General features: G+C 58.7%; 3 protein-coding genes across 3 annotated transcripts; 2 read left to right on the top strand and 1 right to left on the bottom strand.

The window, feature by feature from the left end:
* Positions 1 to 1,012: 1,012 nt before the first annotated feature.
* On the bottom strand, positions 1,013 to 5,943 carry BESB_072580 (ubiquitin carboxyl-terminal hydrolase; the record flags this gene model as incomplete). Its single annotated transcript, XM_029365631.1, has 7 exons — positions 1,013 to 1,503; positions 2,044 to 2,203; positions 2,704 to 3,326; positions 3,940 to 3,997; positions 4,246 to 4,482; positions 4,988 to 5,228; positions 5,840 to 5,943. 7 exons carry the CDS (start codon positions 5,941 to 5,943, stop codon positions 1,013 to 1,015), a joined length of 1,914 nt encoding a protein of 637 aa, XP_029218115.1.
* A 3,246-nt stretch (positions 5,944 to 9,189) lies between these two features.
* BESB_072570 (uncharacterized protein) lies at positions 9,190 to 17,419 on the top strand (the record flags this gene model as incomplete). Its single annotated transcript, XM_029365630.1, has 9 exons — positions 9,190 to 11,265; positions 11,502 to 11,792; positions 12,450 to 13,974; positions 14,413 to 14,543; positions 14,977 to 15,197; positions 15,616 to 15,802; positions 16,451 to 16,705; positions 17,151 to 17,270; positions 17,375 to 17,419. 9 exons carry the CDS (start codon positions 9,190 to 9,192, stop codon positions 17,417 to 17,419), a joined length of 4,851 nt encoding a protein of 1,616 aa, XP_029218114.1.
* Positions 17,420 to 22,635: 5,216 nt separating this feature from the next.
* Positions 22,636 to 23,640, top strand: BESB_072560 (uncharacterized protein; the record flags this gene model as incomplete). The annotated part of the gene is made up of 2 exons (XM_029365629.1): positions 22,636 to 22,643; positions 23,025 to 23,640. The coding sequence occupies 2 exons, from the start codon at positions 22,636 to 22,638 to the stop codon at positions 23,638 to 23,640; spliced, it is 624 nt and encodes a 207-aa protein (XP_029218113.1).
* Positions 23,641 to 23,664: the final 24 nt, after the last annotated feature.

The following is a 23,664-nucleotide window of genomic DNA, read 5'->3' as shown; positions in this document are numbered from 1 at the left end:
GGGTGCGCGCCGGCGTTAGGCCAGGGGTAACTGTGACAGCTGCGACTTCTCAGTCGCAGAGCATTCAAGTCGCTCAAATAGCTCGCGTATGGCTGATCAGTCGTGGGACTTTTCTGGCTCGCAGACGCTGCCTTTAGGATTGCAAGCTCATCTGTCGAACCCAGCACGATCTCCATAAAGAGCCGCCCTCATACAAGTCAATCTGCAGTCTGCCTTCTTCTCTTTACATCGGTACGAGCAGATCATGGCCGCGCCACCACGAGCACGCCATTTCTTTCGTTCGCACTCCGCAGGGCGGCAAATGTTGAAGTGCACTGTGGTTACAAAGCATCCATTGAAATTTCTATCACTGTCCGGGTGCGTCCCCCCGGTGCAAGCACAGCACTGGCCTCAGGGCCCCTCTCAAGGGCAAAAATGAAACATCTTCATGTCTCCTCCAAGGGCTTCTCCAGCTTCGCACACGAGCCAGACAGGGGCACACCGTGGCAGCGGTTTTCGCATATGGCGGAACCTGCGAAGTAGATTCAATGTATCATGCCGCGGACTGCGAACGTGCCCTCCCGCGTGTCTCATGTTTCCTTTCCTCCCTCCGTTGTGCCCCCTGACTTCTGTGCCACAGCCTTGTGCTGCCGCTCCTCTTGCCGGCTCATGCATGTAGCGTGAGCGTGAGCCTCCCGGCCGTTGTCGTGCCAAAAACAGGTCGTGTGGCGACACGCTGCGTGACGCTGGACGCTAGCCTCCAAGAGACGCACAGATGGACATCTGGGCCTCCTGCGCGTGACAGCTGAAGCTCCTCCTTCTTTCTTCCTAAATACGCATCTACACCACTTGCGTAAGCCACGGAGTGTGTGTGCTTCGGTGTTTCTTGGCTTGCGACCTCTACAGAGCTGCGCGCCAGTGCGGCCGCAACCAGACGGGCTCGTGGCGGTCCGCGACCCCCTCTTCTAATCCGTGCAGTGGTTCCGGCAACCCCCGACCCCCCTACCCCCCCCCAACGCGCGTGCGCGTGCGTCTACGGCTCCGCCTGCTTCTCGTCTTGGCCGTTTTCTTTCTTCTTCAGCGCAACGGCCTCAGCCTCGCGCTTCTGATCGGCGTGTCGACGCTCCACGGTCTCAACTTCTTCGGCAGTGGCGTCCACAAGGATTTCACGGAAAAGGAGGAGGTACGCGATGTGGTAGTCGCTGCGCCCACCTGCGAGGTCGATCTGGTCCCAGGGCGTCTCTGTCACTTTGTCATCGTCGAACTTGACCCACATGTCGACTGTGCTCGCCTTCTTCTTCTTCGCCACCGCGCCCTCTTCTTCTCTGCGCAGCGCCTCCTCGCGCTCTTTCGCCCTCTTCTCCTCTTCAACTCGCCGTGGCTCGCGCTGGTCCTTCTTCGTCCAGCCCACGTAGTGCCCGCTGTCTGCGTGGCGCCCCTGGTGCGTAACGATGCCGAGTAACTGGTAAAATCCGGTTGCGTACGCCTTCGCGCCGCCGGCGCCTGCCGCCGCGGTGCCGTTCGCTGCAGCCGCACGCAGGAGAAGGAACGCCCGGCGTCGAACCAACGGGCTCGCCCACGCAGATGCACACAGCCTAAGAAAGAGAGAGACAACTTGCTTCTGACACCGAAATCCGCACAGCTACCTGGTGGAGCTGCCTAGCTAGATCTCTACCTTGGAAGCATACCGTTCAATTCGATGAATTCGATCATCTTGCGTGTTTCATTCAAATCGAATACACACAGACTCTACAACTCATAGAGTGCTGATATTCCTATCTATCCAGACGCGAAACACTCAGGCCGACGCGGCGCGCTTCTTTTTCCGCGCAGATGCGACGGCGATCCGGTTGGAGTCTAGGCAGAGACACGCGAGACAGGAAGCACCGAGTCTCCTGCACACACAACTCCAACTCGTGTGAGCCCGCTTCTCCAACATCGCCCGTTCTTTTCCTTCCTCTCTGCAGTGACACTCCCATGCATGCGGTTCATTCCTCGACCCTGCGTGTCGCGGCCTTATGTGCCTGTCCCCCCCCCCGACCCCCCCCTGTCTGTGGTACGCACTTGCGTCAGTCATGGCGACGTCCGGCGCGTCGGGTGTCTCCGCGTACTCGCCGTTCTGATCTCCTTTCTTCTTCTCTACATTCTCTTCGCTTCCGCCTGCCTCTCGCTCCCGGCGGAGCGCGAGAACTGCGCGGCCGATGCGAAGACTATCCTTCAACTCCTGATTAGCACAGCAAAGACAAGCGAAGAAGACAAGACCGATAAACACGAAGTCGCGACGCTGGCGCCACCAAGAGGCCAAAAACCAACGCAGAAAGGACAGCGGGGCGACAAACAAACCCCGCGGCCGCCGAAGAATAAGTCGCTGCGCGTAAGACCGCACCTTCAACTCGCGCACATACATGCAAACAAACAAATCTATACAGATATACACACATATATAGCTATATATATATTGTAAGCTGTCTCTCAGCGTGTGACCGTTTGCCGGGCACAAACACGCTTACGCCTGGATCTACATCCATATATATATATATATATATATATATATATATATATATATATATATATATATATATATATATATATATATATATATATATAGGTGTGTTTCATTGAAACGGCACTCCGGGCCCGCTGCAGGCATCAGGCACGCTTTCTGAGGGTCATTTTTCGTCTGTTTCGCGTGGACACTGCCATACAGTTTCAGCGTGTACATACCTCGGTGCAGTGTAAGTACAAGTCGAGGGTGGGGGCGAATTTGACACTTTTGCAGATCTTGGCTTTCTCGGCTTGGCCGCCCGCGCGCTTCCACTCGAAGCGCATGAACTGCAGAAGGAAATAGAAAGGGAGCGTTTCGAACTGCGTCGACCGAACAAGAGTCTCTCGCAGAGGGTTTTCGCTCGCGGCGGCGCCCGCGTCCGCGCCGGCCTGCGCGGCCGGTGTAGGAGGTCCACCCGAGCCGCCCAACTCGATGCGCTCTTCAGCCATCGAGAACTTCACGCCCTCGTCGAGGGTGTTGATCGGGTTCTGCATGGTTCCCAGGAAACAAGTGAACTTTGTGTTTTTCTCGCTCTTCGTCTCCGGCGGCGCGGCAGCCTGCGCCTCTTTCGCCTCCTCAGCCTGGCCTGCTGCCGAAGCCTCGGCGCGCTCGCGTCGCGTCGTCACGCGCATGTCGAACCCGAAGAGTGCATCGATGAAGTTCGTCGCCTTCTCGTAGCGAGCCGGCAACGCCTCAAACGTCTTTTGACTCTGCGAGACCGGCAGGCACTCGCTCAACACACTCATCAGGCAGCTGCAGCACTCCTCCGCGTCTTGTTGCATGTAGCCGCCTCCGACCCCGCCTGCACTCGAGAGAGAAGAAAGTGACGCCAACAGTCAACCCAGAGGAGACGTGCTGCGTCACCCGCAGACAGGCGAAAAGTGCACTGAGGAGACACACGACACACGCGGAGACGCGGACGCAAACACACGCACAAACAAAGAGATCGAGTCATACTTGTGTATGTGAACTCTAAAGAGAGCGCTTCGGTGCATGCATGCACGTGTTTGATTCTCCAGCGAGAAAACTGCCCTCGACTGTCTCGTTGCATGGACAAACCACAGGCCATCAACTGACATCACACGCACATACATGCATATATACAGATGTATACATACATATACATGCGCATATATATTTATAATATATATATATATATATATATATATATGTATGCGCACGCCTCGGGGGACGCGAGGCAGCAGAGGCTTTGCGTGCGCCGCCCACCCGCGCCGCGCGAAAAAATGCAGCGTCGGGAGGCTCAGTAGCGCGCCGAACTTCGGCATATCGCCACCGCCTGCGACATCCCTGTGTGTTCCACTGTTGATAAGTGAGCCGTCTTGTCTTCCTCTTCTCTCCGGTTCGCCGGCGCCGAAAGACTTCCCCGCAGGCGCGTCTGTCGCAGAAAAACTCACCAGGCCCCGCCGCGGCTTTGCGAGCGAACTGGGGGAAGGCCTCGCGGATGGCGTGGACCTGCAGCACCGCAACGCAGAGAGAGACAGCCGCAGCAGAAACAGGAGTTTGGGGAGAGACGCGGTGAAGCAAGAAGGAGCCCACGGAAGCAGCAAAGGCCACCAGGCGTCATCGCGCGGGTGGAGAAGCATCGGAGCTCTCTGCGGCGTTTTTTACCATCTCGACCCGCGCTCTGTGCCGCGACTAAAGAGCCAAGCCCGTCTGCGCGATCACCGACGCCTCGCCTCTCCTTTCTTCTCTCTGCTCACCAGCAGCAGCGGCTGCGCCGCGTCAGTCGTGCCCTCCCACTGCGAGTAGAAGTCCCTCAGTGCGAGGGCGAGGCGGTGCGAGGCGCCCGCGGAGCCCGAGGCCGCCGAATACGCGGCCGCCGACCCCCCTGTCGCGTTCCTCATGTGACTCCTGATCGCTGTCGTCAGCTCGTGGCAGGTGCGAAGCATCTGCAACACCGAGGCCAAGTAACATGTGTTGCCCAAGTTCGCGATACCCTGAAGAGGCGCAGGAACACCCAGACAGCGGAGTCAAAACAGATTCAGAAATTCAGTTCAGCGGCCGCCAATCTATTCTGTCCAGGGTGGGGGGGAGGGGGGGGTGGGGAGGAACGCCGAAGGGTAGGGCGACCGCTGAGAGAGGCCACGCGGACCCCCGGGGGCAGTCGTATCGAGAGAGGCGGTCTCCGGGCGACGAGCAGGAAGCCGCAGACGATGAGGAGGCGACAGGCGAGGCATGAGAGAAACATCCGCTAGGAGGCGACCCCCAGGTGAGCGCGAATACTGGAGAATTGAACACGGCGAAATGTGTGTGCAGTCTAAAACGAACATACGCACGGCTCGAGCTGCAGAGACGCCGACGCAGCGTGATGGACATACACGTGACTTGCCCTCCCTGAGGAGGCTCGGCGCCGCTGGCCTCCAACGCCTCCGCATCCACGCAGACACCCAGGCAGACGCCAGGAGAAGTTTGTGAGGCTGGAGCGGCATTGGAGTCGCTTACAGGCGGCAGGGGCTCGATGTTCTTCTCTCTAAGGAGCTTGGCTTGCTCCGCGGGAGTCAAGTCCTCGAGGAAGACCGTCTTCTGCTGCGGCTGCTTCAACTCTCCGCCCTCAGCCGTGCCCAGCATCGTCACCTTAACCGGCTTCCCCCCCTTCGCCGCGGCCTGCAAGTCCTCGATGCTCTTCACCAGCTTCCGGTTAGCCATCAGTTTCTGGCGGTCCGCAGGAACGCCCGTGAGAGTCCTGGAAGGAAAAAAAAACACACAAGACGCGGTAGAAACGAATCACCTCACGGCGCGCAAGCCTTCTCTCTGTCTCCGCGCGGATTCACTGCGTCGCGGCGTTCCCAGCCGTCTGCTGGCGCGGAGACCAAGCCCGAGAAAGGACGCGAAGGCGCCTTCAGCAAAACGGCACACGGACAGATGCCGCAGCAGCTAAGGGCCCCTCGAAAACGTGCACAGACTCGAGACAGAGAATACACTTCTCTGTTTTTCTATGCGACCGGCAGCTTGGGCCTGGCGGCCAAAGGCAAGGGGGGAAGGGCGAAGCCTCAGATCCGACGAGAGTGGCGCAGAGGAAAAAGGAGCGAAGCGGCAACGCAGAGTCGCACGGAAACGGGGGACAAGTCTCGCACGCAGAGGACGTGAACACAATCAAACACGCTGCGCTTCCCCCCCGCTGGGGTGTCCGCACAGAGAAGGGTCGCCCTGGGCATTTCTCGCGCGGACACCAGCGACCCGAGCGAGCGACGGCAGCGCCCACGGAAGCAGATACGAAGACCACCAAGTCGGGAGGGAGAAAGACGCGCGCGTGAAGCCTGTTGACCGGTGTAGAAAAATATGCTGGCTGCTTACATGAGCTGCGCATTGAGGAGGGCGAGAGGCTCGCTCACGTCCACCTCGACGTTCTCGAACTCCTGCTTGTTCCATTTGACGCTGAGTTTCAGTGGCGCCGCCATGTTGCCCAGGGGTTAGTAGAGAGTCTTGCAGAGGGGATCGAAGCTACCGGGCGACAGCGAAGCGGAAAAGAGAGTCAAGTTGCGAAATCGCGTTGCGGCAAAGCGAAGGGGCTGCTCTCAGCCGCATGCGCTGGAAACGAGTGCTGAAGACGAAGGAGAGATCTGAGCGGGATAGGGCGGAAACAAAACCGACGCGCAGACTTTCTGCGAGGAGAAAGGACGACGAAGAGGCAATATGATTTCAGAAAAGCAGCGAATGCTGGAGCGGGCACGCGGTGGCGGGCGCGTCGTCAAGTCGAGAGGCGGGACCGCAAGGACGAAGAAGTGAGAGAGTGAGGAGAACAAAGAACAAAAGAGAGCGAAAGACGACCTTTACCCTCAGTTATACGAGCCAAGAGACACTGAAATGAGCTTGCCGCGGAGTCTGTGCGGCTGCATACGCAAAGACCTCGCCAGAAATTCCTAGGCGCATATGCATGTGCATGGCCAGCGCACTAGAGAAAAGCGTCTTGGTTCTTTCTTGCCGAAAACTGGAGAATATCCTCCAAAGGAACGGCCAACGCGCTCGCAAGAAGGAACGAAATGGTGATTTTGATGTTCTTTACCGCAGGAAGCTCATTCCGGCGAAGTCGAAGAAAGATGTGAGGCCTTGTCTTGAGCAAGTTTGCAACGGAGTAGGAGTAGGGTGGACGAGAAGCGCGCACAGCAGACAAATCGTCAGAAATGCTGCGAGTGCACTTCGCTGTAAGATGCTTTTTCCTGCTTGCGACCTGTACGTACACCCAACATGCCGCCGATTTTTCGAGCTAATGGAAAGCGTCCACAGTATTCCAACCCAAGGGAAATCGCGACCTTCTCGCCTCCCCCCTCCCACCCGCTCGCGGGCTCGCACCACACAGCGAGCCCCCTTTCTGATACCGCGCGAGTAAGCAGCTTTCATTGCCTCAGCAGCGCACGAGCAAATGTGGAAGAATGCCACCGACTTTGCATATGACACTCATGGCCACGAATGCGCAAGCTCCGCATCAACTGACAGCCCCCGATGCCGGACCAGTTCTTCGTCCGCAGGTCTGCTATGTTCCGCGTAGTTCAAGGCGAATTGTTGCGCGAGGCTTACACCGGCGTTGAATGGCGCATTGTTTCATGCAACACATCAGAATCAATCTTATCATGCCCAGTACCTTTATGGCTCCAGACTGATTCAATACGCCGGACTTTAGGCGGGAAGTTGGCTTCTAGAGCAAGCAACCGAGAGGCTCAACCTAGATGCCCAGATCTCCCAGCAAAATGTTCCCCTTTGGCGCCACGGCCCGTTGACGCTTGGCATAACGCAGGAGCCTGTGCGCCGCTGCGGCGGTTGCCTCGTCAAGCAGCTAAGGAGGCACATGTGAAAAACAGTCAATTCGGCTGGCGCAGGGGACAGGGAGACGCTTTGCCAACGAGACACGACAACTGTGGGTCCACAAAAAGATGGATTCTTCTCATACCCGCGAATGCCGGTATCTCAGTACACCTCTCTCGGGGTGCAGAGGATAGACAGGATGTCAAACGCGGTCGCCCTGTACCGACTTGTAGTGCGTTTTGAGCGCGGACGACTTCAAATTCACTTCTCGCTAAGTCACATGTGTCGCAGGTCCTGTTTAATGACTGCCTGAGTCTCCCTTCAACTCCTTTTGCCCGTCAAGACTCCCAGATAGCCACCGTGGAGTGCAGAGCGACCAAGTGGCGCGGCACGGGTCTATTCCTAGTTGACTTCGGGAAATAGAGCACCTTTCAGAGACGAAGCGCAACACAATGACTACCTGTACACCCATTTACACTTTCAGAAGCGGCTTCTGATTCCCGACAGCCTTCCTTCGACCTCAATGGCGAGTACCTTCTCTCACTTCACACAGAGGGCCTCGCGACCGCAACGACACAAGCTCTATCTCGAAGGAAATCTTCGCTGCGGGAGCATAGAAGAGACCCTGCGAAGAACTGTCTGCATTTTGGTCTCTTGTTTGAAGCTACAGCCCCCTGGTTGGAGAGATATATCTAACGCCAGTTGTGGCGGGGGGCTGAGTGTGCAGACGTATGTACACCGGAGCTCGGGTCCTTTCTTGGAGCATATACTCGAAGCCGGTTGAGCAAGTCGTTCGCTTGGGGTGTAACCATCTGTCGCTCCCTGTTTTTGATGTAGAATGCAGACAGGATTGGCCTCTTCGTGCGTTTGCTCTCAAGGCGAAAAGAAAGGCCTCCTGTCTCGGTCTCTACGCTGGTACCGCTTTTCCCGGCCGGGGCAGCCGCACATCTACAGTGGAAGAAAAGTAGGTGTCGCTGGCACATCGAGACGTTCGGTGTCGCTCTGTCTTCTCCCGTTCTTCATTGTGTGCTGCCTTTTCAATTCGCTTTTCCATCGACACACATCTTGCGTGGAGAGTGTCTAAACCCTAACCCTAAACCCTTCTCTCAGCTGGGAGAGGGGCTGCAATCACCCTCGCGCTTCTAGGTTCGGGCTTTTATGCGCTGCCTCCCTCCCGGCGCCTCGCCGTTATTTGTATCCTCGCGAACGCATTCCGGGTCTCTGTCTCCTTCGGCTTCATCTCCCTTCGAGCCTCCCTGTTTCTGGTGTGTTTGCCTTCTGATATTATCTCTTGTTGTCCCTGCCCTTCTCTGCTGCTCTTTTCTCTGCCCTCCCGGTGCGGATTTCCTTTTCGTGTCTCGCCAAACTCGCTGGTTCCTCCAGTTCTCCCGTTTGTCTCCTCTGTACAATGCTCCACCACATCGCTTCCTCTTTCTCTCTCCGCAGTCTGTTTTCTTTTTCAGCCGCACTCCGTGTGCCTCGAGTGCAATTTCGTTCTGCCGCTCGGCGGTCCTCTGTGTCATGTGCTGACCTCCTCAGAGCCGAGCTTACCCTCCCCCCAGGCGCGTGTGCGTCCAACTTTCCGCTCTTCTCGCAGTCTCCGTGTCGTTTGAGGTGCGCGGAACCCCATCCGCCTGGACGCTTGAGCGGGGGAAAAGCGGCAGTCTAGGCAGGCGTTGTCCTCTTCCTTCCATCACAGCGGCTATCCAAGATACGGGACTATTGTCTTCTCTCTTCCGTTTGGGAACGCAGGCTCCAGACTGTTTCTTTTCCGTCTGCTCGTCGCGACTTCTCCCCTATGACAGCGCACAGGCCTTCCTTGTCTTCCAGGTTCGGGTTCCGCCTCAAGAAGGAGAGGGCGAGAGAGAAGATTCTCTCTCCTCTCTCCGTCGTTGCCACCGGCCATGGCGACCCCGTCCAGCTGCTCAGGATTTCCTGCCTCGCGCCCTGCGCCCTCTGCTGCGCCGCTCGGTAGTCCGACCCCTCTTCACTCCCTCGCCAGCGACGGGCCTCCTCGCACCGCAGCGGACAGCGATACTCGAGGGGCCTTCTTCGCGTCGCCTGAGGAGACGGGTTTTTTCTCGCCTCCCGAAGCCTCAAAACGCGACGCCGCGTCTCCCTCGCGGTCTGTCTCTCTCCCCGCCTCGGCCTCGGGCGCGCAGTGCGAGGATCCGCTACGGGCTGCAGCGTGCTGGGTCCACAGCGTCTCTCTTCTTGGGAAGCAGCCTCCGCTGTCTGGTGGCGCCTTCCGCACGCGGCGGCAGCAGGAGGCCTTCCGCGTGTTCCTTCAACTGCGTCCTTTCGTCAAGTTCTCGCTCTTTCTGTACCTCCTTCTCGCGTTTTTTGAGGCCCCAGACCCGCAGGCCCACGTCCACCAGACGTCGCAGGCCTCTGCGGACCCCCCCGAGCCGACTTCGGCGCCTTCCTCGGCGGGTCGCTCTTCTTTCGCGGCCCATCAGTCGTTTGCTGCTTCCTCGCGGTCTGCTTTCTTGTCCTCGGCGCGCGATGTCGTCTTGCCTCCTCCCTCGGCGGCCGCGTCTGCGCTGCTCGCTCACGTCGCCGCCCCCACCCCGCCGTCGCCTCTCGTGTCTGCCGGTGAGGCGTCTCTGCTGTCGCTATCAGAGTCGCTGCAGCCCGGCGAGGACTCGTACGCGATTCTGACCGAACAGCGCGCGCTGGAGCCCTCCTGGCTGCTGGCGCGTCCATCTGCGCCCTCCACTGGGTCCTCTCGCCCTTGGCTTCCCTCGCAGTTGCACGCGGCGCCGGCCTCAGTCTTTTTGGTCGCCTCCGTGGAGCCGCATGCCCCCGAGGAGACGACGCGGTCGCGCGACACCTGGCGAGCTGACGAGAGACAAGAGAGGGAAGGAGAGGAAGAAGAGAAGGGACGGAGAAGGGTCGCAGAGAGTGCCGGCGGGGATAGCGATGCCGCCGTTTACGTAGGGACGGATAGACAGACAAGGGGGCGGGAGAAGTGCGGAAGAGACGAGAAGAGGCGCGCGAAATACCGACCCCGGTGGCAGCGTCCCGTCCTCGCGTTCGTCGCGCAAACACCGCGGTGGCGAGCGAGCTCGGATGAGCGAGGAGACGACTCAGAGAGCCCGCACTGCCGCGCGCCTCCGGAGTATTCTCCGGAGTCTTCTCCGCGCGCCTCCTCCTCAGCATCCGGTTCTGCCTCGTGCGGCGTGTCTTCTCCATCTTGCGCTCTGTCTGCTTCCTCGTCGCCGGCTTCTGCCCCAGAGGCCGAAGACGTGCAGGCCATGGCAGACCGAGGCAGACGCATGGAGGCCCCGTTTTCGTTCGTGTCCGCTGTCTCGCGCTCTCTAAGCTCTGGCGACGGCGGCGGCCGCGGCGGTCGCCGCCCGCTGCCGGCCTTCCCCTTTGCACCGTATCCTTCCTCGCTGCGGCCTGCGCCTTCGCCGCCGGCGTTCCTTGCGGAGCTGGATCCCTGGTGGCGCAGCGCGGTCATTGTCGCGCTCTCCTTCGTCTGCCTCTGTGTCCTGCTTCTTGCCGCAGTCTTGGAGTGCATCTTCCGCGGCGGCGACGAGGCCGGCCTGCGGGAGAGCTGCCTCGACGAGGGCACCATCGCTTTCGCGCCGAAAACCTGTCCCACGAAGGCCGTTCTCGCGCTGGATGAAGGAGGGCGACAGCAGACCGGCGTCCCAGGGGCGCTCGTTTCGCTGTTGTCCTCTCAGCCTTACTCGCTCCTCCTCGTTCTTGTTTGCTGCATCGTGTCGCTTTTGGATCTGCTTCGCACGGCCTTTCTCCTCCTCGCCCCCGAGGCTGCAGAGCTTCAAATGCGTGGCCCAGGCGGCGGGCCGGCGGAGGGGCGGCTCGCCGCGCTGTTGCCGATTGGGAAGATTCTCCACGCACTCGATTACAGACCAGGCGTCGCAGCGAGACTCGCGCGGCCGCTGCTGCTCGCGCTCTTCTACTACCCAGTCATCAGCATGCTCCTGCGCATTGTCCGCACCCTTCCCAAGGTGAGAGACGCAAAAAGAAAAGAGGAGACACTCTCGCTCGACGACGCAGCGAAAAAGCCTCGAAACGGTGCGCCCAGCCGACAGCCATGTGCGGTGTATGTACACCGGACCGCGCCCAAGGGAGCGCTCCTCCGAGACGCCACTGCGGCGTCCGCCGACGTGCCTCTTTTCCGTCGACTAGTCCCACTCACGCTAGTCAACGTTTTTGTTATCATTTGCCTTCTTTTTCTCTTTAGGTTCGGACGATTATCTTGGCGGCGCTCCTGAGCGTCTTGCTGTTCGACTGGCTCGGCGTGATTTTGTTCGCCGGGACGAGCGGCCACGACGAGTTTCACTCTTTCCAGAGTGGCTGCATCTCGCTTCTGCTTGTCGTAACGACCGTCCGCCTGCCGCAGGTGCTGCTGCGCGGCTACACGGTCCACGAAGTCGCTGTCCTCTTCATCGTTGTCTTCTACCTCTTGACTGCCGTCCTCCTCGGTCTCTTCGCCGCCGCATTCTACACTGCGTACCGAGATGGAGACCTTGCGGTGAGCTCAACGCGCGAGCAAGACACAGACGCGCGCGCGGAGACGTAGCGTCACCCGCCTGCATCTGCTGATATTATCCTCACAACACATACACACATTCGAGTTGGTCATCGATGCATGCATGCATTTACGTATATAGGTATCTATCTATCTATCTGATTCCAGTTCTGCACAGCACACCGATGTTTCGTACGAGGGCAGCTGCGGCCCCCCCGCTTCGATCCAGAGCTAGCTCCAAACGCAGGCAAAGAGATAGCTATTGGTTCCTGTATGTTTAGTTATTTATTTATATATTTCTATGTCTATCTGTCTATATACCTGTTTATCTATCTGTCTATCTATATTGCGGCCGCGACATAGCGATCGCCCTTCTGCGCACCGTCCGTTGGAGGGCCGTTCCATTCTCCATCCCGTATGTGCTTGAGTCTGTGCCTGTCTCTATCCGGCTTTAACCCGCGCCGCTGCTTTTCCGCCGTGGAGCTCCTGGCGCGACAGGCAGATTCGCGCCTGCGCCTCGTGCTCATACCTTCGCGGCGGGCCTTCCTGCGAGGCCGTCTTCTTTCCTTTCTTCTCAAGTTCCCTCGTGGCGCCCGTTGGAGCACTCCCCTGATTCTCACCGCCTTGCGGACTCGCTCATGCGCTCGCCTGTGCCCTCAGGATCGCCGACAGCAGCTGACGCTCTCTGCGCGCTACGTGAATCGGGCATTCGACCTCCTTGTCGCGGCCCAGAGGCGGGAAAAACTTGGTCAGCCGCTGCCGCCGCTTTCACCCCTCCCCTTCCCTCTCGCCCCTTCTTCGGCGGCACCCGTCGACCCCGGGGTGCCCGCGCCTGGCGAAGCGAGTGCGATTTCCCTTGCCACGTGGCGCGCGTTTTACCAACGCTTCGCCGCTCTGCCTGGGCGGCCGCACTTCGAGACGGGCGCGGAGGAGGATAGCGAGCCCGTCCCACGTGTGCGCAGGTCGTCTGCCGCCTGGCCGGCCCGCCCGGAGTTCCTCGTGTCTGCGCCCTCTGCGTCGTCGGCGCCCTCTGCGTCGTCGGCGCCCTCTGCGTCGTCGGCGCCCTCTGCGTCGTCGGCGCCCTCTGCGTCTTCGTCTTCTCTCTTCGCTTCAGCCTCTTCTTCTGCTTCGCGCCTGAGCTCCTCTTCGCCGCAGGTCGTCTCGTATCCCTCGTCGGAAGCGGAGGGGGAGCCCGCCGCGAGCGGGGGTCCGAGTCAGCTGGGCGCGGAGGACCGGGCGAGCGGCGCCGTCTCCGCGCTCGCACCCCCTGCGTCCTCGCTTGACGCGCGGCTTTGCTCGGAGGCGAGCGGCTCACTCCCCCCCCCCTTCTTCTTTTCGCTGGAGGACAGCCACTCGTCGGCAGTCGCCTCTCTGCGCGCGGTCGCGGCCGCCTCACCCGGCGCGTCGGCAGCTCGGAGCGAAACGCCGCCGCGCACCTCCCACGTGGCTACACTTTCGCCGCCGCTGTCGCACGTTCTGTGCTCTGCAGGAGCCTCTTCCATCTCCTTCGCGTCGCCGCTCTCCTCGCCGGAGGGCGCGGAGGCCCTCAGGTTCGGCTGTACCGGCGCGGTGCCCGACGTGCAGGACTCCGAAGACAACAGCGTGGCCGGCCGAGACCGCGGCTGGGGCGGCGACGCCCTCGAGAGCGCGCCGCGCAGAGATACGGAGCGAAGGTTTGGTGCGCTGGTGCGAGCCTTCTGGAGGTCCCTCGTGGCTCTCCTCGCGCCTGCGCCGCGGCGGGCTGGGGGCGGCTGGGGAAACGTCGAGGCGGCGCCCACTCTCTCGCGGGCGACGCCGCCCGAGGAGACAGACGAAGATACGCGGCTGCTCGCAGAGGCGGAGATGGAAGGCGGCGGAGGCGAGGGAGGTGTGAGCCGACACGAAAAAGCTGCAAGCAGAGCGGAGAGAGGCGACGGCGAGTGCGCAGGGCTGGCATGCTGGAGGCGGGGCTTCTCTTTCCCTTTTTTTCACGTCAGAGATGAAACGCGCAGAAAGGCGGGTGAGAACGTCGCCGCACAGTTGTCGTCGCGCTCGCTGGGCGATTCAATGAAGGGTGCGAAGTGCGAGGAAGAAGACGCAGAGATCTTTTCCCTTCTGCGCCGTGGAGAAGCGATACCTTACCACAGCCAAGCCGCGCTTAGCCGGAGCCAGTTTGAGCGAATCGTCGCCACGCTGGCGCGCTACGGTACGTCGCGAAGCGAAGAAGCGCGCGGGGCTGTCGACACGAGAGGGCAGGAGGCCACAAGCCTGCACGAAGGAGGTGCCGATGCAGGGCCTCAGAGGGTTCCAGTGATCCCGACATCCCCCCCGCGAGGCGTCAGCGACAAAACCAACGTGCCCGGCCCTGCGAGGTGGTCGAGGCGGGAGGCAGGCCGACTCTCAGCCGCATGCGCTGCCTCCTTCGCGGCCCGCGGGATCTACATACGCAGATAGTATCAGCCGCAGTCCATCCCTGCGGGCATGTACATGCCCGCTCGGTCTCTTTCCGTGCTGTCGGCCGGAGCGACCCCTCCCCCCCCTTCCCGCCGCCCCTTGCCGCCCTCACCAAGACATGCGTGGTGCCTCTCCTGTGCAGAGTTTCAGCACCTCCGTGTTTTCTTTTGTTCTCTTCGTGTGCCCCCAGACGCGGCGAAGCAGGAGGAGGAGCAGCGTCTGTGGGCCTCGAGCTCGTGCGACTCCGCTGTGCATCGCAGACTCCTCAACGTGGTGGCAGACGTCTGCGTCGTCGCCTCGCTCATTTTGACTTACATGCAGGTAAACATCGAGTCCCGCTGGCGAGCTGCACTCAGACCCAGCCACGATTTCGTGGACCTGGGAATCCGCTGCTAACTGTCGGGTCGCCACGGAGGGCAGCAGGGAGCATCTGCGAGGCGCCGGCCCTCGAGTCCCCCCGCGCGCTGCAGGAGCCGAATACCTCGCGCCCAGTTGGGATGTCTCTTTCCGGCGGAGGACCGCGTTTAGAGGCGAGAGCGGGTGACGCGCTCTCTCTCCCTCTCATGGCCTGCCGACTGCATCTGACGCCCGCTTCAGGCAGAAAGGCGCGCGTAGGTAACGCGACGCCGCCCGCCCCCTCTGCGTCTGTTCCTTCACTTACGGACCGGCGACGCCACCAGACGCCTTTGCTGCCTTCTCATGCGTGGTGTGTTTCCGCAATGTGCTGTGCGGCTCGCTGTCTCTTCGGCCGTAGACGCGGAAATTTATTCGGAAGGCGTCGACTCTGAGCGGCGAAGAAATCGAGTCGTCCCCCATCGACCTCGCAGAAGGCCTTCCTGCCTCGTGCTTCGGCTCCGTCGCCGGCGCATACTGGCTGCAGAACGCGCTCAGCTTCTTGTACCTTGTCTCTGTTGTGGCGCGGATTCGCTTGACCTCCTCTCTGCAGCGTTACACGGGGTTCAGCTTGAGAGAAAAGTAAGCTGCAGTCTCCTCGGCGTGAGCCGGGCACCTGCCCGGACGCCACCCGCACTCGCGTCTCTGCCCGTCCTTTTTGAAACGAGCTTCTCGCCTCCAGGCTGTGTTTGCGTCTCTCCAAAGGCTGCGTCAGACTGGCTGTTTGGGCCTGCGAAGCGCAGCGTGCGCTGTTTCGTTTTGGATTGCGTGAGCCCCCCGTCGCAGCGCCTGCCGCCAGCGTAGCTTCCCCGTGTGCTTCTCTGCTGACTCCACTGCGAGCGGCGCGTGTCTACTGCGAGTGAACGGCCTCTTGGGAGACCCTCGAAACCGCTCAGACATTCCGTTTCCTTCCTAGAAAGGGGTAGCCCTATGACGGCGGTCTGTGGCGTGCCCGGCCTGGTTGCATGTGCAGCGCCGTGCGGTGAGATTGCGCTCGCAGATTCGATATTGTCATCGGAGGCAGTGTGATGGTCCTCGAGTTGGCGTGCCTCTGGGCGGGAAGCGCCTCGGCGTTCCACCCCGCGTGCACCACTGAGACATTCGACGACCTCTCGCGGTCGTTAGCCTTCGTGCGCGTGCTCAGAGGCATCCGCGTGTGCTTTCGGATCTCGCCTCTGCGCAAAATGGTAAGCCGCACCGGCCTCAGGCTTTCGGGTCGAGTCCACGGCAGCTGATCCGCCCTGGTGGGCCGACGAGTGATAGCACCTCCGCAGTGCAAGTAAAGGCCATGCCCCTTCCAGAGCCTGCTTCCCGACACAGCGAACTCGCACAGCGTGTATACGAATGACGATCCTTAAAATAGATGCCGCACGCTACGATAGTGAATGCATGTAACCGAGCGCGGCCGTTGACAAGAAAAAAAAATAATGACCCTCCCAATCCGAATCGGACGCGGTCGCGGTTCTCTACATACACCTGTGCTTGCATGCAGTGCCTCGATTCGAACAATGTCTGTGCGATTTTTTGTGGGAGTGCGAGAGACTAATGACTCTACCTGCCTGGCTGCAACATGAGAAGCAACAAAACAAAAGCGAAGGACCCGCGTGCTGTGCGAGGCAGACCTCCTCTGCTCGTTCCATGTTCAACGCAAGCAAGATTAAAACCCTAGGAGGTGTACTGCATGCTGTGAAGCGTGATTGTCAAAGCTGCTATCCGTGGACACGGTGGAGGTCGTGCCCGGGCAAGCTGCAGTTTTCGGAGCCCATGAAGCGACCGTGCTAGGCAGCAGATGCCTAATCTACTCGGTTTGCGCTTCGCTGAGGGGGTGTCCGCAGATTGTCTCCCTCGTCGCCGCTGTATCCGCCCTGAACACAGTGCTCCTGGTGCTCGTGGTCATTTTCTGCGCTTACGGCACCGTGGGCATGGAGCTGTTTGGCGGAATCATCAAGTGCGACATGGAGCATCTGCCACCGAAGGGCCCCGACATGGAGGATCCGACAGACTGGGGTGTTTTGAACTTCAACGACTTCTTCGCTTCGCTGGTCACGCTCTTCCTCCTCACGGTCAATGGGTGGGATGACTCTCTCAAGGTGAGCCGGGTAAAAAGGAGAGGATTTCGTGTCAGCCCTTTCAGGGCTAGCCTCCTTTGAGAGTGAAAGCGCCACGCGCTGTGACCACAGTGCAACCGTTCGGGGCCTGTCGGAGTGCAGCGGAGACGAGGATTATGCTGCAGCGCCTGCAGTGGTTAACTTGAGGCGGAGCGACGGCTGCCATTCCCGCACTCTCTGCTGTGCTCAGACGCCAGCTGGTGTGGAGCCATTACAGCTGTGTCCGCCTATTTTTGGACAGGCATTCGTGACATGTTGACCAGTGACAAGCCGTAGTCATTGGGCTACACACAGTGTTTATGAGAACTTATGATCGCTGTCTGTGTAAAGACTCTTGAGTATGCGAAGATAAATTGGGTATGGAACTGGTACGCTATATGGAGGAATTATGGTCATGAGAAACCGTGTGGACTTTCGTTGTTTGCAGGCTCTTGTAAAGCACACGTCCGTCTTCAGCTGCGGTGCCTACTTCGTTTCCTTCTACATTCTGACGGACACCATCATCCTTAACCTGCTGGTAGCTCTTGTACTTGAGGCCTACGACCAGGTAAGAAGACTGCCGTGAAGTGGTATGGAGGGATTCCTTGGCGTGTGGGAAGTGCCTGGCGCAATATATGATGTATTTCAGTGATATGATGTCTTTCTGCACAGGTGGCTTCATCAACAAAGGGCAGCTCGTGGCGTAAGGTTCTTTAATATGTGCCCTCCAAAGCAGAGAGGAATGCAGATAGCCAGTATGAGACAGGAAGATGAAGCGGCGGCTCCTCAGTGAAGCGGCGCATGCGCCAGTACCAGTGGAAAACAGCGCAGTCCACTCTCATTCTTCGCTCCGAAGAGTGTGTTCACTTGGCGTAACCGTGTTACCAGGGGAAATTCTAGCAGCGACCTTCAGTGCTGAGAATGCGTATTGCATTGTCTGTTTCCCGTTTTTTGTGCCTTTGCGCAACTCACGTCCTTATTAGTGTGGGAACCATCCAGGAAAGTGCTTCGGAGAAAGCGAGGTGTCACGTGCTGGTGTAGCGTGACGCTGAGTGGCTTCTTCATGCAACGGATTTACAACGTTTTTGTCGAACACCGGCTCTGCTGTGCCGGCCGTGACATAGCCTGAGACCGAAACGAACTCCGGAGTTTGCGCTAGTTTTGGCCTCCTAAAGAGAATCCGACGTCACGCTTGTCACAGGTAGCTTTTAAAATCGTGGCATACGCCGTCGCGGGAGCCAGTAAACCTGTTCGGTCACGGATTCGAACACAGCCTACGACGAGCCCTGAAAGAACTGCTTCAGCGCGGTCAGGGCGTATCTGTGTTAGTCGTGCGTCCCCAGACAACCGGGCCGGTTCGATATGCAGCGAGACATGCGAAGAGATGACGACTCTACTGACGTTGCGGACATCTGCCAACTGTTTCGTCATTCAGCCAGACGAGTGAGAATGATGCCTTAGCCTGAGCCAGCTCGTGAAGGAAAGACTTACGTCATTAGGGTTCAAGCGGTGGACTTTCTCGCTGCGTCAATCACGCGAAGACATTGAAAAAAATATGTAGACTGCTAAGCATCTGCCGAGGGTGACGATACTGCAAGTGACATGCGCCTGATAGCCAGCATGAATAACCAAGTTTCGGTCTTGGTCTTCTTTCATATCGTTTGCTGCCCTTGAGACGGTGGCCATGCCAATTATCTTACACATTCAGTTAAAATGTTACCACTCCAGACGATGCCCCGGTGGAAGACTGCACTTCGACATCCTTACGGGCGCCCCTCCAGTTCGTCCAGTGCCTTTACTTCTCAGGACCAGCAGAACCATTCATTGCCCGCTTGTGCTGAACCTGGTACTGACGACGACTCAGTACGCAGGAACATATGTGCCAGGCAGCTACATCCACCCCTGGTGGATGATAGTTCAGCATGCTGTCTTCTCACGTCCCCATCGATAAAAATATCCGCGGATCCGGATTGCAGATATGGGTTCCAGTGCAAGCACTCATGGAGCCTGTTTTACAAAGCGTTTTTGCTGAGTCCACGAGCTAGTCAAAAGCCATTATATTCCTGCTGATCTGCGTCCTCGCTAGTGGTCTCGCCACTGGTTTCACTGAAGCCCTCTTCTTTGAAGAACTGAGTGAACGACACCTGACCGTTGCGTGTCTCGTTGCACTGCTGGTCAGCATGACGTGTTGAAATAGTAGCGTACATCTCTGACCAGGCGCGAACTTCTACGGACGGGCAAATTCAGACCCTCTTGGAGGGATCGTAATCGTTTCCGTTGTTCGCTCGGGGTCTTCAACGGACTACACGGATATCAAGTTTTCTCCTTCGTCAGAAAAACCAAGCCGACAGTGCGCTTACTGAGGTGACGAGGGCTGCATGGATTGTGGCTTATCGCTTGACTCATCCCTCTTCTACTGTCTCATGTGAGGCTGCCTCGACGGAGACATTTTCTTAGAGGCAACTTACCCCTGGAACAGGGCCGCGCCTTACCCAACGCCATAACAAAACATTGCCGACAACACGCGGCTCCTACATGGCTCCGTTAATCCATTCGACAAGTTCTGAGGTGCCTCACAGCACACCAGCTTACTCTTCGCCATTGAGCAGGAGCCGTGACTTCCGAGTCACTCTGGCGTTTCACAAAGGAAGCGACATGATGCCGACTCCAGTAGAGGTTCCAAGCATCCGTGCGAATCTTTTCTTCCCAGGGCTGCGAGAGTATTGTAATCGTACGTTTTTCCATGTTTACGTGATAGCCACAAGCATACAAATCACGACATCCAGTTCTCAACAATGGGGGTGCGCCGCCGAAATTTCCAGGCACGGTCGTCGGGCAAAAGAACGTAGGTGACCTTCGCCTCGTGCCCGCCCAGCTACGCCTGAATGACAGCTTTTCGTGCGTGGATTCACAACAGCACGCGAAAGGAAATTAAGCCGTGGACGCGGATTTGCGCGTCAGTGCGTGTTCATAATACACCCGCCCTACGATGACGCAGCTTTTCCCAGACAAGAAAACTGAAGCTACTGACGGTGTATATGAAAGGCATGCTCTGGTGTACGGACAGCGAGTCAGACCTCCCAGCGTCACCATCGTTTTCTGAAGGATGGTGAACATATCCTGTTGTATTCCTACTCCTTCCCAGATAACCGACGACTCTCGCACTTACGAGAGACGTCCCGCCGGAGACAAGACGTTCGCGTCTCCCCTTCTGGCGCCCCGCCGCGAAGGACAAACGCCACCGCATCCAAGGACCGTCAAAGGCGACCTCAAAGGCCATGGCTACCAAAGAAAGAGATCCTAATCAAATAACTAGATTCTCTACCTCAAACTCAAACGGAGAGACAATTCACAACTCTCCAGGACCTGTTGCCCTGCACGGCAGGACAGCGTTTCGATACCCTTTGCGCAGAGTAACCTGCGACTCGAGACACTATCGTGGCGTCGCCCATTGCGAAAAACTGAACAAAACATGGGACAAGAGTAACTGCTGCGGCTCCGCTCCCTTACGTGGCGTCTCGGACGCCTAAAATGCGTCGCCCTCTTGATGACATAGCCGTATCAAACAAACCTGCGCATGCAAGCCAAAAGTGACATTGGCCGCCACGGTCAGCGTGTGGGACCCCAGTCGGTTTTGCAGTTGGCCTATGCAGATATGCCACGGGTTGATATAACAAAACAACAGCTCCCCATGAGTGAAAACGCATTTTGTTTACATATAGTTTGGAGTCCTGCGCTCAGTTCCGCCTAATGTGTTCGGTGGTGCGTGCTCATCCCGTCCCGTGGTCACATGAGGTCGGACCACGAGCAACACCAGTTGGGCGCAAAGTTGCCAGACAGCGCCGTCGATCGTCGGGTCAGCGCAAATGCCAGCGTCACTCGACAGCCGCAGTGCAGTCGACACTTGGCGTCAGGTCGCTGTGTGTTCCGTTGTTTCCGGTGGGAAGCAGGTGGAGGGTGGTGGGTTTTCTTTTTAGGATATGTTGCCGAGAGGGGAGGAGATAGACGCTGATATTGGACCGGCGAAGCAAGGAAGCAGGACAAGTGCACACTTCATCCACCGTCCCTGATTTCGGGGGCAGACCTGTCGCACAGACGCTTTTGACGCGCCGCTCCAGTGCGCCAGATCCTACTGTTGTAAGCTTAGTGTGTGCGCTGTTCTTGGCCGCGCCACCAATCAAAAAGGCCGCGAACAAAGTGCACATCCCCACCGGGATGTCTCGTGACCTGTTCTGAGCAATTGGTCGTTTTCTTTTGGCCCTACACTGTGCCGTCCACAAATCTCTTTCTTCCTGTTGTTCAGGCATGAACCTTTACGCGTGTTCGCCCCCCTCAACCTTGTTCACGGCCCTCCACATATGGCGAATGGCATAAGTGGACCGAGCCTCTCACACCTACAGTGCCTCAGCCAAATTTCCTAATTAATGAATCCGTGTAGCTCCGGCTACTTTGGCGTTTGAGATTGCCGGCCTACGAGTGTTCATGGTGGCAACAGTCGCGGACGTGCCTAATAATGGCAACCTGTGGTCCGTCCCTTTTTGCAACCGGTGACCCTCAAAATTGATCAGTGTGCCTGAGCGGAATGTTTCAGCAATTTCAAGCGCAGCCGTGTCTGTGTGCGTTCTTTCATCACTTTGCGCCGACACATATGAAGTGTAGGTTTTATTGGAGTGTGTGACACAGCTTCATTCGGCAAGCACCACTCTAAGGATTCTGCGTCCCTCTTCTTTGTTTGCGAGAGGGGTGCTGCTTCACTACTCTTCTCTGGCGCAGACTCGAACTCCTCTGTTTTTTCTAGTGACGCTCTCACTTGTCAGCATTCCGTAGTGGCAATTGCAGAACTTCAAGCGTTTTGAACTTCTTTTTGCGCTTGGCGTTTTCCGTCGTGGATGCGTCTCGACCAAACATTTCGCTCCCTCCCTCGTGTTCCGCCAGAACGTCTTGTGTTTCCGGTTCGCCACACCGAGTGGTCTGCCGTTTGTGACCCTTGGACAGTCGCTTTTGTCCCCTTGTCCGTTTTGCTCGAGAACGTTTTCGTAAGGGCGTCGCGCCCTCATCGAACGCGGCGTGTGATGGCTGTTTCGCGTGCCCACACCCTCCTCATGGTGTTCGTTTCCAACCTCTTCTCAATCGAGAGCCTCAGTCGTGCCTCTCGGCTTTGTTCGCAGCGTGCAGTTGTGTCTTGAACGTGGTCGTCTCCCCTCTGATCTCTCCACAGGGGATGCGCCGACGTCTCGATCTTCGCCCCCTGGCAATGTTGGCGTTGTGATGGTGTGCTGCGAGGCGACCTGCTCTTGTCGAGTGACAGCTGACTTCGGCCAGGAGGCCGGTCCTGCACATGAGTCACAAAAAACCTTCCGCTGTAGCGTTTTCGTGTTCCGAGCATTTCGTGTTGCGTCCGGTGTGTGTCCCCAGGCAGTTGCGTGCCTCCTTCGTTAAGGTGAACATCAAGCGCAGTATCTGCATCACGACCGGACGATTCTCGGTCGGGGGTCGCCGGTCCGATTCGAAAAAAAGCTGCTTGGCACCTATCCGGCGGCAATGGGTGTCTGCGGAGCAGATCGTCACTGAATGTTGAAGAGCTACAACGCCTACCCACGTTGACTGTCGCATGGTTATGTGCGTGAGCTTGCTACTTCATGCCATTCGTCTATGTGTCTTCGCTTCGCTTGTGTCTGGCTGCGAGCGAGGCCCCCACCCGTCTGTGTGGAGGCTGACGAGGGCGTGTTTCGTAGGAAGGGTGCTTGCCAGATTCAGAACTCGTAGACGACTTGCCGTGTTGTGACGCCAGCGTGCGACTGGCAAAAAACTTTGTATCATTCAGTGTGCGACTCCGCGCCCTGGTCATCCTTGCCACCTTTTCCGAGACCGGCCGCGTTCACTCGTCTCGTCTTTGGTCTCTTTGCTTCTTAGTCGTCAGCGTCGCTTTCGGCATGCGGCGGTGAGGTTACCCGGCTCACGTCGTTGGCAGATCTTCAGGTCGCGCAACGCATCAGCCGCAGGCCGAGTGTCGTTCTTCTCCGTTTCGCCGCCTCGCGAACGCTGCTGTTCAGCGTCTTCCGTCCCTGTCCTCTCGCGAATGCCTTTCCGCAGCCGGTGACCTGGGCTCCCTTTTCCCGGTCTGCGTGCGCCAGCGTGCGTGTTGCACTCCTTGCTTCGAAACAAAATCAGAAAGAGGGTCGCCCCCCACATTCTCCTTTTCTGGCGCACCGCGGAGCCTCTCGAATCTCATCCTCTCAAACGTGGTCGGAGTCACGCACGCGGGTCCCCACGCTCGCCGCGGCCTGCGAAGCTGTAGACCTTTGACGTGCTTTTCTGTCAGCTGTAGGGTTGTGTGGGGGGGCAGCAACCCGCAGAGCAGCCCCGTGTTTGGGCTTCCGCCTGTGTCGCCTGCCGTTTCTCCTCTCCCGAAACTGCATGGCTGGTGCGACGGCTCCGGCGAAGCTGAGCTGCCTCGTGAGGTGCTCGAGGGGCTGCGGCCCTGGCGCGCCGTCGCCTCGTTCCGCCTGTCTCCGCCTCCCCGCGCGGGCTTCGCAGGCGGCTGGGAGCGTGGGGAAGAAGAAGTCCGAACGCGAACCTCGAGCTGCGCGGAAACTCTGCAGGAGGAGCCTTTTACCGCGAACCAGGAACGCGCAGGCTCAGCGCTGCCTGAGGAGTCAAGTGAGGCCTTCGCTCACGCCGCCACTGCGGACGCAGGCAAGGCGAATAGTTGTTTAGCGGCGATTAGTATGGCATCACGGTGGAACCGGCAAGTAGCCGTCTTCTGGTGCTGCACGCCTGAGGCAGCGCGGGCCTTCGCTCCGTCGTCTCGTGTCACTTCCTCCTCTTGCTTCCGGCTGAAAACGAACGCGACGCCTCTGAGCGTGACCGCAGGCTTCACGTTTGAGTCTGCCGGCGCGGTATGCGACATCTCGGCGGCGGGTACGCCGAAATCCTGACGCAGCGAGGGGACCCGCACGCGA

The sequence above is a fragment of the Besnoitia besnoiti genome (genome assembly GCF_002563875.1).
Source record: "Besnoitia besnoiti strain Bb-Ger1 chromosome Unknown contig00007, whole genome shotgun sequence".
Lineage (NCBI taxonomy): Eukaryota > Apicomplexa > Conoidasida > Eucoccidiorida > Sarcocystidae > Besnoitia > Besnoitia besnoiti.
Note: the sequence above shows the minus strand (reverse complement) of the source record. Positions and strands in the feature narration are given on the sequence as shown.